The sequence below is a fragment of the Haematobia irritans genome, chromosome 3, assembly GCF_050003625.1.
Source record: "Haematobia irritans isolate KBUSLIRL chromosome 3, ASM5000362v1, whole genome shotgun sequence".
Classification (NCBI taxonomy): domain Eukaryota; kingdom Metazoa; phylum Arthropoda; class Insecta; order Diptera; family Muscidae; genus Haematobia; species Haematobia irritans.
This window is the reverse complement of record NC_134399.1, coordinates 156,569,697-156,583,805: the sequence shown is the minus strand read 5'-3', so window position 1 is coordinate 156,583,805 and position 14,109 is coordinate 156,569,697. Positions and strand designations below refer to the sequence as shown.

The following is a 14,109-nucleotide window of genomic DNA, read 5'->3' as shown; positions in this document are numbered from 1 at the left end:
CAGAAATGTCACCAGCATTACTGAAGTAATAACAAGTAAATATGGCCGAATCTTATGTACCTTCCACCATAGATTACGTACAAAGTTCTACTTACGATCGTCATTCACAATCGAATTACTTGCGTTATGGTAACAGGCAATTTGCAGAGGACAGATGGACGGAATTCCCGGAGGAACGATACACCTGCTATTGGGAATACACTTTCCCAAATGTGAGTTTAATAAGACATTGGCCCTATGTGCTTTCAAAGAATTGTCACCAGGGATATCATCAGAAATGTTTTGGACCCTACAAATCTCCAGGGATGGACCGAATCTACCCCTGTATGTCGACCTCTTATGTGACTCTTCCCAGCAAAAACTAGGTAACCACATCTCATTACAATTGACATTACCAGGAGTAAAGCTGTCATTACACGTTGCATTACATTGCGGCGAGTTATAATGACTAACTTGTAATGACAAAAATAAATACTTCTCGGTAATTTTCGAATTGTTATTCTCAAATTTTTAGGCAGTTGTAGTTAATATAATTATTCACATAATCGAGCACTTACATAAAAAATAAAAAAGAATATGTAATGTAAAGGCAATTCTGAAAATTTTTCCGTTAAGAATTTTTTATCACAAATATTTCATAATAATTGTGTTTAATGGCATTATCACATAATGTTTTAAATAAATGCTTTCTTATACCTCATTGACATTACACTTCCAAAATGCGCTTAAACTAAATTTCAAATGCCATTTGCCTTATAAAAAAGAGACTTAAAATCCACTTTTAGTAGATTTCGAACCTTATGTGAATTGGTTATTGGATATATTATAACGTAATTCACGAATCCAACTCCCTTAAACAACCTACATTTATTTCTATTTTAAGTGTGAAATTAATTTGAGTGTAATCTTATTTAGATTATTTATTAGATTTTTTGTTTATTTATACAATATTCTATTTCTATTCAAGTAGTTCTCCTATTACAGCACCACTCGCCATATTTTGATCCATTGTAATCGGCGATAGAAATCAATATTTTCGAGATTTGGTTGCCTGAGACAATAAGTGGCTATTTTGCAAGCTTTGGTGTATCTACGAATAAGTCATTACATATTAGGTGATTATATGCTTTAAATGCACTACTTATTTTATGGCCGAAAGTATGCCTGGGGAGAAGTACTTTCCTCCTAGGACATGCGTATGTAAATGTAATCCGAAGCGATGCCAATTAATAAGTGGTTATTAATTTTTAAATAGGCTTACCTACAAGATTACCGGGTAATGAGAGTTTTTGCTGGGTTATATTGAATTATTCTCGGCTTCTTTGAGGTATGGGTATATCCCCAAGGCTTGGCAAAGAGTTAAGGTGATATTCATCCCAAAGGCAGGCAGAACGGCTAAGGACTTCAAACCTATTAGCTTGACGTCCTTCTTGCTAAAGACATTAGAAAGGATTTTGGATAACCACATCAGAAATCTACTGAACAGGAAACTATCATCTATCAAGAAACATAAACTGACGGCTTTTCTTGTTATTGAAGGCGCCTTCAATAAGGTTTTACTTGCACTGGAGAGGAATAGCGTAAGTGATTTTATAATCGACTGGATTGAGGGGATGCTACTTCATAGAAATATGGAATCGGTACTGGTAAACTCTACAAGAAGTGCGCCTATGACAAGAGGCCTACCCCAAGGGGGTGTGATATCATAGTGGTAGGTGGTTACTCATAGCAGATGAGATTCTTACTTTTCTTCATGCCAAAGGGATAATGATAATTTCATATGTGGACGATATTGCTATAATAGTGTCAGGGAAATTTCTGCGACACTATCTCTGATATGAGGTGAGTAGTCCTTTGCAGATTCTATCCGACTGGGCAAGGAACTACAGTTTGGGCGTTAAACCAAAGAAAACGGAGCTAGTGCTCTTCGCTAGAGCCAGAAAAATCACCGGGTATAAGGATCCACAATTTCAAGGGACGAGATTGAGTCTCTCCAGATCGCCAAGTACTTGGGAGTTATCTTGGACTTTAGACTAAACTGGCTGGAAAATACTGCAGTCCGTCAAAAGAAGGCCTATGCGGAACTGTATGCGTGCCAAAAGCTGGTCGGGGATCGCTGGGGGATGAAACCATCCACAGGCTTTTTACAACGGTTATAAGACCAGTAGCTACCTATGGCTATGGCCACGTCTAGTGGAACATTGCGAGACATCGGTACCATATACATAAATTCAGCAGGATAAACAGAACGGCTCTCATTTATATGACTGGTGCGATGAGGACAACAGTCACTGATCTTCACATCAGGAAGACAGCCGAGGTGATACTCATGAGACTGAAGAGCTTGGACTTACTAGGAAACACGGCCTGGAGGCATACGGAACATGTTGCTTCAATTGGGCAACGCTTAAGGACGGACTATATGGCGACTCGGTATGTATATGTTATGTGGGCAAGCTAAGATTGATTATCCCAAGTATAGACGACTGGGAGGAAAAGTGAATACTTTTTGGAGATCTGAACATTTATACGGACGGATCGAAAATGGCTGAAGGCACGTGCACTGGTATCCACTGCGAAGAGCTAGGAATTAGGGAGTCATATGGAATGGACAACGCATGCAGCATCTTTCAAGCGGAGATATTTGCTATTGCCAAAGCTGCGGAGCTCCTGTCGAAACGAAACGATATAATGCTTTTTCATCGACAGTCAGGCAGCAATGAAGGCCTTAGATAATACGAACATAACGTCGAAAGTAATCAGTCGCTGTCGTAGAGAACTGAGAGTTCTCGCTGAACAGTATAATATAACTCTGTGCTTGATACCTGAACATTATGGAATAAGGGGCAATGAGTAGGCAGATGTATTGGCTAAGCAAGGTGCACGCGGCATGGATAACATCGTCACGGACGTTTTTTCCCCGCTATTTTTATATATTTACAGGGTCAACGTCAAACACTATGATTTGTGGAAGGAACGATGGCCTTCCTCTGTGGGTTGCGAGCATACCAAACAGATATGAAACGATAAGAGTAGGAGAAACTCAGGATTTCTAATGGGGACGAATAGAGACCATTTCAGGCCGTTAATAGGCATCATAACAGCACACAACACACTTGGGAAGCACATGATAAGGATTGGCTTAATGACAGATGATATATGTAGATGGTACCTTGACCCGGAGGCTACAGAAGACACTTACCACTTTCTGTGCAAGTGTCTGGCATTATCTTTTAGAAGAAACAAGATACTGGGTTCCTTTTTCTTTCAGGATATTACTGAGGTACAGGACTGTAATTTAAAGGATATACTCGCCTTTATCAAGGCTCCTGGATGGAAGACCTTGAGAACCGTTTTCTTTTCCAAGAACGCAAAGGAGATGCGACCCTGACAGAAGAAGATAAATGACTACCAACAACCATGAGGAATCACAATGGACCAACATGGTCTAAGTTGACACCATTTTTACCTTTCTATGGATTTGGTGTCATCCTCTATAACCTAACCTAACCATGGTAAAAGTTACCGATGGCAAGGTATATTAAACATTCCTTTGTCTTCCAAAGCGTATGCTAGCCAATAGGGAGTCTATGTTAGACAAGGTTAGTTTAGGCGACAGCCCGATGTATCAGGCTCACTTAGACTATTCAGTCCATTGTGATACCACATTGGTGAACTTCTCTCTTATCACTGAGTGCTGCCCGATTCTATGTTAAGCTCAATGACAAGGGACCTCCTTATTATAGCCGAGTCCGAACGGCGTTCCACATTGCAGTGAAACCACTTAGAGAAGCTTTGTAAGCCTCAGAAATGTCACCAGCATTACTGAGGTAGGATAAACCACCGCTGAAAAACTTTTGGTGTTCGGTCGAAGCAGGAATCGAACCCACGACCTTGTGTATGCAAGGCGGGCATGCTAACCATTGCACCACGGTGGCTTAGACAAAAAGGCAGAATAAATACCTATATAAGCTTCATTAGCTTTTGATCGTTTTATATAGAGGAGTCTGTAATATTGACGAACCGATTCATGAGGCTTCCGAAGTTAAATCTTGGGAGTAGCTTTACATGGGAGCAATATATAACCATGGAACAATATGGGCCAATTTTTTCATGGTTGTTAAAGACCATAGATTAAGACCACGCACCAAATTTTAACCTGATCGGATGAAATGTAAGCGTCGTTTTATAGGGGGTCTATGCCTATAAGTGGTCCGATATGACCCATTTATAATACCATACAACCTACATTAATAACAACTACATGTGCAAAGTTTCAAGTCTATTATTTCGACGGACATCTCTAGATTCGATTCAGAATTTCACCACAACCCAAAATATATATACTTTATACGGTGTCAAGGCATATTAATTAAAGGTAAAGTCACGAGCAAACGTGTGTACACCCCATGATATTTAGAAAGTCAAACTAAAATGGCAGGTCACTTAAGTTGACATTTTGTGTATGTGTAGTGTTGTTGTATTGTAATATTTATGTACACAAAGAATGTAAACAAACCTACTAAACGTAAACAAAGCCTTTGACAAGATGAATGTCGATATTAGTCACCTGATTGCATGACTTTACCTCTTTAATATGCCTTGATACGGTGTGAGACCAATATTTTGATGTCTTACAAACTTCCCTGCCAGCATTTCAAAGTTCCATTTCAACCTCATCGTTACCACAGACTCGTAAATGTCACTTCAACCATCATGAAAAGGTACATCAAAAAGTACATGCAAGTAATTTGCCATCCCTACTGTTAAAAAAGCCATTTTTTGTGAAACGCCAAGCGCAACCAGCTTGTTATATTTTAATTAAATAAAAACGAATATAAAGTTCTGAAAACATAGATTATACGCTTAAAATTGTGAAAGGTATATTGGTGAACAATTTGGTGATTTTCCAAATGGAATAAAGTGATTGTTTTTCAGATATTTTACAGACACGCTGCCTCCATGGAATAAAAACACTGGTTGATAGACGCAGCAACATGTAACTCGCTACTTGTAACTCAACATAATCATTAATGCCAAAAATTATGTTAAATGTAATGTGATAGTGGTACAAATGTTATATTTTTAAGAATTTGTAAATGTTTAATCAAATTAATAAATATCTAAACAAACGTGTTTTACTCGACCACAATGATTCTTTTACAACTATCTTAAAATGCACTTTTTCTGATTGTTTGGAGGGTCCCTTATTGGCGTCGTTCTAAATTGATCTATAAAGGCACCTAATAATTGCACTCATGCGAAACATTTTTGTAGTAACTTGGCGTGGTACAACTTCTCAATAGTGACGGCGCTTTTCCGACGAGTTTTTGATGTCGTATATGATTGTTTTCGACGTAGTGGGGATTCTCAAAAGAGTCCCCAAATTCAAAAAATGTTGGCAGGGATTATTCCTCATCCTACGGTGGAGTTAAAACTAGGACTGTCATTCGGGATTAGTGTCGTCCCGAAATCCCGGGATTTTCATGAAGGGATTTAACCCGAATCCTGGAATTTTTTATTTTGTATTCCGAGATATTTGGGGAACCCGAAAAAATATTTTAAATTTGCAGGTATTTAGGATTTTTTATTACTAAAGGTAAGTACTATATTCAATATTCAAGCTGAAAACGATAATGACCCTGCCAACATTTTTTGAATTTGACGGCGCTTCAGCGAATCTCCATCACGTCGAAAACAATCGTATACGACATCCAAAACTCATCTGGAAAGCGCCGTCACTATTGAGAAGTTGTACCACGCCAAGTTACTACAAAAAAGTATCGCTTGAGTGCAATTATTAGGTGCCTTTATTAATAAATTTATAACGACGCCAATAAGAGCCCCTTCAAACTATCAGAAAAAGTGAATTTTAAGGTAGTCGTAAATATCTGAAGTGATTTCAGATATTTTTCCCTGCCTCCATCGAGAATAAAAACACTGTCTGATAGACGCTGCAACATGTAACTTTCTACTTGTAACTCAACATCATTTTTTTATTAATGAAAAGACTATGTTAAATTTGATGTGATAGTCGTATAAACATTATATTTATAAGAATTTATAAATGTTTAATCAAATTAATAAACATCTATGCAATCGTGTTTTACTTGACCACAATGATTCTTTTACAACTATCTTAACATTGACTTTTTCGGATAGTTTGAAGAGGCTCTTATTGGCGTCATTCTAAATTTATTGCACTTTAAATTATTGCACTCATGCAATACTTTTTTGGAGTAACTTAGCGTGGTAGTGACGGCGCTTTTGCGAGAACTTTTGGATATCGTATATGACTGTTTTCGACGTGGTGGGGATTCTCAGAAGCGCCGTCTAATTCAAAAAATGTTGGCAGGGCGAAAGCTTTTTAGTTTTTTTGTCTATATTTTTTGTTAAGTTTTGAAATTGCTTTTAAATGTACTCCTATGTTCTGTTCTTATGTTTTTTGATAATAAAATAAAATAAAATTTGATTAATGTATTACAATTTTTTGATTTTTTAGATTGTTATTACTCAGAATATTTAAAGAATCCCAAAAATTTCGGGATCCCGAAGAAAATCCCGGGATTCAATATTTTGAAATCCGGGGATTTATAAAAATCGTTCACGAAAGACAGCCCTAGTTAAAGCCCTTTAAGTACATACGCTTAATAATTTTCGATATGATTGTGTTTGATGACATACGATGTTCAGTGCCATAAAATGCTACCATCGCCGATAAAATATCGTTCTTAGTACACGGCGTTGGCAATTTCGCTTTGACTTAGTAGTATAATGATTAATTGAAAAACAACAAAGCTGTACTAAAATAGCAAATAAATAAAAGATATCGTATTTTAACAGTTGTTAGAGATTTTCTAGTCATTTTCGTTGCATAATTTATGACGAAAATCATTTGGATATTAATAAAACTCACTTCCCAACACTTTAAATCTTCAAAGGAGATGCATTTACCATAGTTGATGTCAGATCATAATGAAAAAAGAAAGAGCAACAACAACATTAAAAAGTGACATCGTAAAACAACAACAACAAAGGTAAATAAAGAACCAAGAACGAAAATAAATGCAGTGAAAGGGGAATCGTCAAACGGACATACACACACACACACCAGAGATTAAATCTGAAGCTCATTTATCATTTCATCGTCATCTTTTGTGTGTAAAATTAAATAGAAATTCCACATACTAACTGCCCGTGAGCATTTCTTTATTGTACATTGACGACGGAGAAATTTGTCAATAGTACACAACAACAACAACAGTGCGTACAATGGGTCGTGTATTCTTGGAGCACTTAGGGGGTATACGTTTATTCAATTGCGGCCAGTGTCAAACGAATTTGACCAATCGAAATCAGCTGATAAGCACTCGTTTCACAGGAGCCACCGGTAAGTTCAACCAACTGTCCCTTATCTACTATGTATGGAAAAGTGATTAGTAATAAAAATTCATTGAACAAATAATCAAATAATCCATACATCTTGTTATTGCGCACTGTAATAATTGCAATTTTTTTCTCTGCTCTATTCTGGTTGATGTATTGTTTTTTTTTCTTTTGCCATCACCATTATTACGTCAACAAAATATAGGACGCGCTTATCTCTTCAAACGGGTGGTCAATCTGACATACAGTAATGTCCAGGAGAGAGTAATGCTGACTGGTCGTCATATGGTTCGAGATGTAATGTGTAAGAATTGCAATGCCAAATTAGGATGGATGTATGAGTATGCAACAGATGAAGCACAAAAGTAAGTAAATTTAATGAAGCATTCATTGTTCACGATAAGAAAGTTGTTTAAAGACTATTAGCGGTATCTTCTCAGTTATACTGTTGGCATAGTCCATGATTCACATTAAGTGTGAAAACACTTAGATGACTTAGGCTTAAAGGCCGGTATGCAACTCTTGCGAAAATTTTCTTTCCCATAAGAAATGCATTGATGTTAGGCTAACACAATTTTTGGTAGCGTTAAATTCCGCACTTTAGTACACACATCTAATGAAACATTTGTCCCATAATAGGGTCGTCAAAAGCATATATTGGAGAGATGTTGACAACTCATGGTAGCAACCATTTTATTGTTTCCACAAGTTGTGCGTGTAACAGTTTTAAACGTTTTTGAGCAAAAAATTAATGGGGTTTGTAAAAAATGGGCAATTTATTTGCGGAATATTTGGAATTATTTTTAACAATTTTTGTTAGTGATCAGCTAATTTACAATTTTTTTACATTATGTTTCTCTACTAGTCTTGGGCAAAATCGTTAACCGTAGTGATTCGGACTCTTCGTTCCTTTTGTACAAAGGAACTAGTTACTTCAAATCGTTCCTTTTCGTTCGGGTTTTTTATATCACTGTCATCTACTAAAGACATACATGACATGGTTTGTTTATTTTGTGAAACGAAATTCGTGGTCAATTGAAAGATACAAAAAATATGGAAAATTTAGTGGAATTACTTCAAATAGCAATATAGTAACAAAAAAATAATGAATGAAATGGAAAATATAAGGAAGTAACTAAACTAAAAAAACCAAACTGTTTGAATAGGTCTTTGCATTTTATAACATTATACTCTGTGTAAAATTATTCACTGCAAGAAATTAAAAGAATTTTTTTTTTGTGTTTTGTGAAGAGCCTAAGATGGAACTAATGATTCTATTAAATAGGAGCATATCGATCAGTGATTTAATGAATTGACAAATAGCTGCAGCCAAAAAATCAAACTGCGATCCGGGGAACGATGGAACGTAAATTGAAAATAAAAATAAATGACAATCGTTCCTTTTAGTGAAGCGTTCATTGGAACTAGTTCGTTCCGGAACGATACAAGACTATTCTCTACTCTCTCCACATATACCATTTTTTGTCAAGGACATAACTATATTAACATAGAATTATGCAGCACTCATGGATGTGAAAGGTCAGCAAATGTGGTATTGCAATGAAATTAATAGTCTAAGTGAGCCTGTTATAACAGGATGTCGCTTTAATGAACATAAATCCATATAGAATTGGACCCCGTAATATTTTAAAATCTTAACGGTTTTGTATGTGGCGTTTGAATGTCTTATTGCCAAAAAGTTTTCTAAATAATCGCAATCAACCCAAGACAGTCGTCTGTGTGAAATGCTTAGCAATCATGTCTAGTATGTAGTCAATAATGGATCCATAACCGAATAAAAAGGCTGTTCTTTACCTCTTGGCTGGTTCAAAGTCAATAATGTTGGAGGCATTTCAAAGTAACTTAAATTTAAATGTCATTTTACAATGTTGCCATTCGCTTTGGCGCACTTTTCAAACAATGTTAAATATTCCAATTGTAAATTTTCTTTAGATATGTATATGCACAACTACGTCTATTGAATAGATTCCCCATGTTCCAAAATTTTCGTTTGTCCATAATTTCTTAACCATGGATCTTTTAAACTTAAATCTTGATAATATAGTTCTCTATAATGAGAAGTTCAATACTCTCTCGGATCTCAATTTTTTCGTTTCAAGAAAAATAGATTCTTGCGATTTGCGATTCCGAATATCGGAATATGGGGGATAATATTTTTGTCGAACGAACAGTAAATTCCAAGCAAAAAACATATTTTTCTAATAGTTAACCTTTTCAACGGCTTTTTCCCCACTTTACCTTCAAAATTTGAATAACGATCCCTCCATATGGGGTCAAAATCGATCAAGGTAGACCACATTTTTATGAAATTTGTACCCACACATAGATTTGCTGGCGTTTTGTCGCCGTTTTACTTTTTTTTACATGAAATACTTTTGTGTTTAATTCTTTTTTAAAATCCATAGGATGAATTGGAAGACACACATGGTCCAAATATGAACTATACAGAAATTAGTTAAAATATGGATTAAATATTTTTAATGAATGAAAATTCAATTCCACGAAGCTTTTTAAAGAGAGTTTTTTCTTTTATTTAACGTTTTTAACAATTTTTCTCTCACCGTAACTTCAAATTTGAATAATCGTCTTTTCATAAGGTTTAAATGCGATCAAGAGATTCCATATTTTAATGATATTTAAATCCACACCTAGATTTGCCATCCTGAAATTTTGACTTATACCTATTTGTTCCGCCTTTTATTATACTTCAAAAACTTCTATATTTGACTTTGATTGTAAATAAAGAAATTTGTTATTGCCCAATATTTTCCGATTAGGTCAGATAAAAATTGAAAAATATGTTTTATCATAATTTTAAACTTAATAAACATTTGTTCAACAGATACAAGGAGGGCCGTGTAATTCTGGAATATGCATTGATAAGTGAAGTAGAAGGATTTCCTGAAAGTTCTACGCCAACACACTAAACAGCAACTATGGATGCTCTAAATATAATCTCCCCCACCACCTTTAATCAATCAATTCCTCACTAATACTTAATATACACTTAAGTTAATTAACAGTAATTTAAATTTGGAATAAAAAAAATAACAACAATGATCTTCTTTGAGTTAGTTTGTAGAAAAGAAGATTAACAATAAATTTAATATACGATTAGATTTTAAGAAAATTAATATACACAAAGAAAACACTTCTTGTAGAATTAATTACCATGCCTTTAAACCAAATTATAATTTTTTCTGAAAGTATTCCTTTTTTGCTTATGTTTCTTTTCGATGTATACTTTAGATTTAGTTTATGAATACACCACAAATCGTTTTTTAATAATATAGGTTAGTTTGTATCAAAAACAAAAAAAAAAACTATTGTCATTGTTAATACCCAAATGTAATTTTTGGCAACTGAATTCTCAAAATTTTTATATTATTTACAATAATCATAGTTTCTCAATTTTGGAATTTTTCAAAAACAAATTTTTATTGAAATGCAAAACAACTTTGTGTCTTTCTTTTCACGCAAACAAAATTTCAGTTTTTTTTTGTAAAAATAGAGACAATGACAGTAGTAACATTAGCGCTAACACTGAGAATGTATTCAAGGTTCTTTCTTAGATGAACTACTTGTTGTAGGTGTAATTGAACTTTCGCTTTTCTTTTACAATTTGCCTGTTTTTTGGGCCATCGATAATGCATTTTCATTGGCTATCATTTGGAACTCTTGGAATCTTTGCGAAATTCTTTGATTCATCTTCAAATACTTCTCCATGCAGTTCAAAGAGCATTTCTCCTAGAAATGTACAATGATAAATATTAACATTTCCCCATATCGCAGGATTCCATTATGAGCTTACCTCACTTTCTTTGACTTCTCTGGCAGTGAAATCTCTTACACAATCTGTGAAACACATTTCGGATAGTTTATTATAGGACATTAAGAAATCTGTAAACTAAAGATTTAAAATAAATTCATATGAAACATTTGCGATCCACTTTTTATTTGTTGCAATTTTTTATTGTAGGTATACGAACTGTTTTCATCTGCTCCTTATCCAAATTGTCTAATGATGTTGGGGTTGCTTCCTTGTCTACCATGGTGTCTGTGAAGATTTGTACTTAGTTTTATTTATAAAACTTAAATATATTTAACAATTATCGAAGATAAATGAAGTTAAATGGGCCTTTGGATTATTGTGTTGTAATCATCAACTGAGAAAAGCGTGCTGTCAATGGAACAGCTGATACTATTGTCAATGTGTGGTTAGTCGGAATGTATTGTAACGTTTTTTCCAGTTTTAATCTATTACGAAAAAGTAGCGGTGGCAATTTTTATAGTTAGAACTTCGTGTGCAAGATGGCGACAGCGAACATTCATTAAATTTTCCATATTTCTGTAATGAAGCTATCTACCGGCAGATGTCATCTAAGATAACATCAGAAAAACTAAATGATTTACTACAGTATTGAATGCTTCTACTGTTGTGTCTTAGCTAAGTATCTATTGTTTTTAATGAATATAGCCGAGTCTAAAACCAAAAGCTGACATTATAGCCCCAGGTTAGATTGGGTTAAGTACAGCGGCATTCTACATGCCGCATTCTAAAAAAACCAACAATAACAAGACAAAAAAAAAATATTTCTATAGAAGATTTTGTCCAAATTGTAGTTCTATAGACAACATTGTCAAAATGTTATTTCTATAGAAAATGTTGTCAACATTTTATTTCTATAGACAATTTTGTCAAAATTTTATTCTATAGAAAATTTTGTCAAAATTTTATTTCTATAGAAAATTTTGTCAAAATTTTATTTCTATAGAAAATTTTGTCAAAATTTTATTTCTATAGAAAATTTTGTCAAAATTGTATTTCTATAGAAAATGTTGTCAACATTTTATTTCTATAGACAATTTTGTCAAAATTTTATTTCTATAAAAAATTTTGTCAAAATTTTATTTCTATAGAAAAAGTTGTCAAAATTTTATTTCTATAGAAAATTTTGTCAAAATTTTATTTCTATAGAAAATTTTGTCAAAATTTTATTTCTGTAGAAAATTTTGTCAAAATTTTATTTCTATAGAAAATTTTGTCAAAATTTTATTTCTATATAAAATATTTTCAAACTTTTATTTCTATAGAAAATTTTCTCAAAATTTTATTTCTATCGAAAATTTTGTCAAAATTTTATTTCTATAGGAATTTTGTCAAAATTTTATTTCTAAGGAAATTTTGTCAAAATTTTATTTCTATAGGAATTTTGTCAAAATTTTATTTCTAAGGAAATTTTGTCAAAATTTTATTTCTATAGAATATTTTTTCAAAATTTATATCTATAGAAAATTTTTTCAAAATTTTATTTCTATAGAAAATTTTGTCAAAATTTTATTTCTATGGAAAATTTTGTCAACATTTTATTTCTATAGAATATTTTGTCAACATTTTATTTCTCAAAATTTTATTTCTATAGAAAATTTTGTCAAAATTTCATTTCTATAGAAAATTTTGTCAAAATTTTATTTCTATAGAAAATTTTGTCAAAATTTTATTTCTATAGAAAATTTTGTCAAAATTTTATTTCTATAGAAAATTTTGTCAAAAATTTATTTCTATAGAAAATTTTGTCAAAATTTTATTTATATAGAAAATTTTGTCAAAAATTTATTTATATAGAAAATTTTGTCAAACTTTTATTTATATAGAAAATTTTGTCAAAATTTTATTTATATAGAAAATTTTCTCAAAATTTTTCTATAAAAAATTTTGTCAAAAATTTATTTCTATAGAATATTTTGTCAAAATTTTATTTCTATAGAATATTTTCTCAAAATTTTATTTCTATAGAAAATTTTGTCAAAATTTTATTTCTATAGAAAATTTTCTCAAAATTTTATTTCTATAGAAAATTTTGTCAAAATTTTATTTCTGTAGAAAATTTTGTCAAAATTTTATTTCTATAGAAAAGTTTGTGAAAATTTTATTTCTATAGAAAATTTTGACAAAGTTTTATTTATAAAGAAAAATTTGTAAAAATTTTAGTTTTATAGAAAATTTAGTGTACATTTTATTTCTATAGAAAATTTTGCCAAAATTAAATTTCTATAGAAAACTTTGTCAAAATTTTATTTCTATAGAAAACGTTGTAAACATTTTATTTCTATAGACATTTTGTCAAAATTTTATTTCTATAGAAAATTGTCTCAAAATGTTATTTCTATAGAAAATGTTGTCAACATTTTATTGCTATAGACAATTTTATCAAAATTTTATTTCTATAGAAAATTTTGCCAAAATTAAATTTCTATAGAAAACTTTGTCAAAATTTTATTTCTATAGAAAACGTTGTAAACATTTTATTTCTATAGACATTTTGTCAAAATTTTATTTCTATAGAAAATTGTCTCAAAATGTTATTTCTATAGAAAATGTTGTCAACATTTTATTGCTATAGACAATTTTATCAAAATTTTATTTCTATAGAAAATTTTGTCAAAATTTTATTTCTATAGAAAATGTTGTCAACATTTTTTTTCTATAGAAAATGTTGTCAACATTTTATTTCTATAGACAATTTTGTAAAAAATTTATTTCTATAGAAAATTTTGTCAAAATTGTAGTTCTATAGAAAACATTGTCAAAATTTTATTTCTATAGAAAATTTTGTCAACATTTTATTTCTATAGACAATTTTGTCAAAATTCTATTTCTATAGAAAATTTGGTCAAAATTGTAGTTCTATAGAAAATTTT

At 32.1% G+C, this 14,109-nt stretch overlaps 2 protein-coding genes across 2 annotated transcripts; one reads left to right on the top strand and one right to left on the bottom strand.

The window, feature by feature from the left end:
- The first annotated feature begins 6,769 nt into the window (after window positions 1–6,769).
- Ype (yippee zinc finger protein) lies at window positions 6,770–11,347 on the top strand. Its single transcript, XM_075299003.1, has 3 exons — window positions 6,770–7,390; window positions 7,592–7,751; window positions 10,250–11,347. Exons 1-3 carry the CDS (start codon window positions 7,273–7,275, stop codon window positions 10,332–10,334), a joined length of 363 nt encoding a protein of 120 aa, XP_075155118.1. The 5' UTR covers window positions 6,770–7,272; the 3' UTR covers window positions 10,335–11,347.
- Window positions 10,819–11,596, bottom strand: Tim9a (translocase of inner membrane 9). Its single transcript, XM_075299004.1, has 3 exons — window positions 11,397–11,596; window positions 11,219–11,314; window positions 10,819–11,154 (listed from the first exon to the last, which is right to left on the bottom strand). The coding sequence occupies exons 1-3, from the start codon at window positions 11,457–11,459 to the stop codon at window positions 11,023–11,025; spliced, it is 291 nt and encodes a 96-aa protein (XP_075155119.1). The 5' UTR covers window positions 11,460–11,596; the 3' UTR covers window positions 10,819–11,022.
- Between the last annotated feature and the right edge of the window lie 2,513 nt (window positions 11,597–14,109).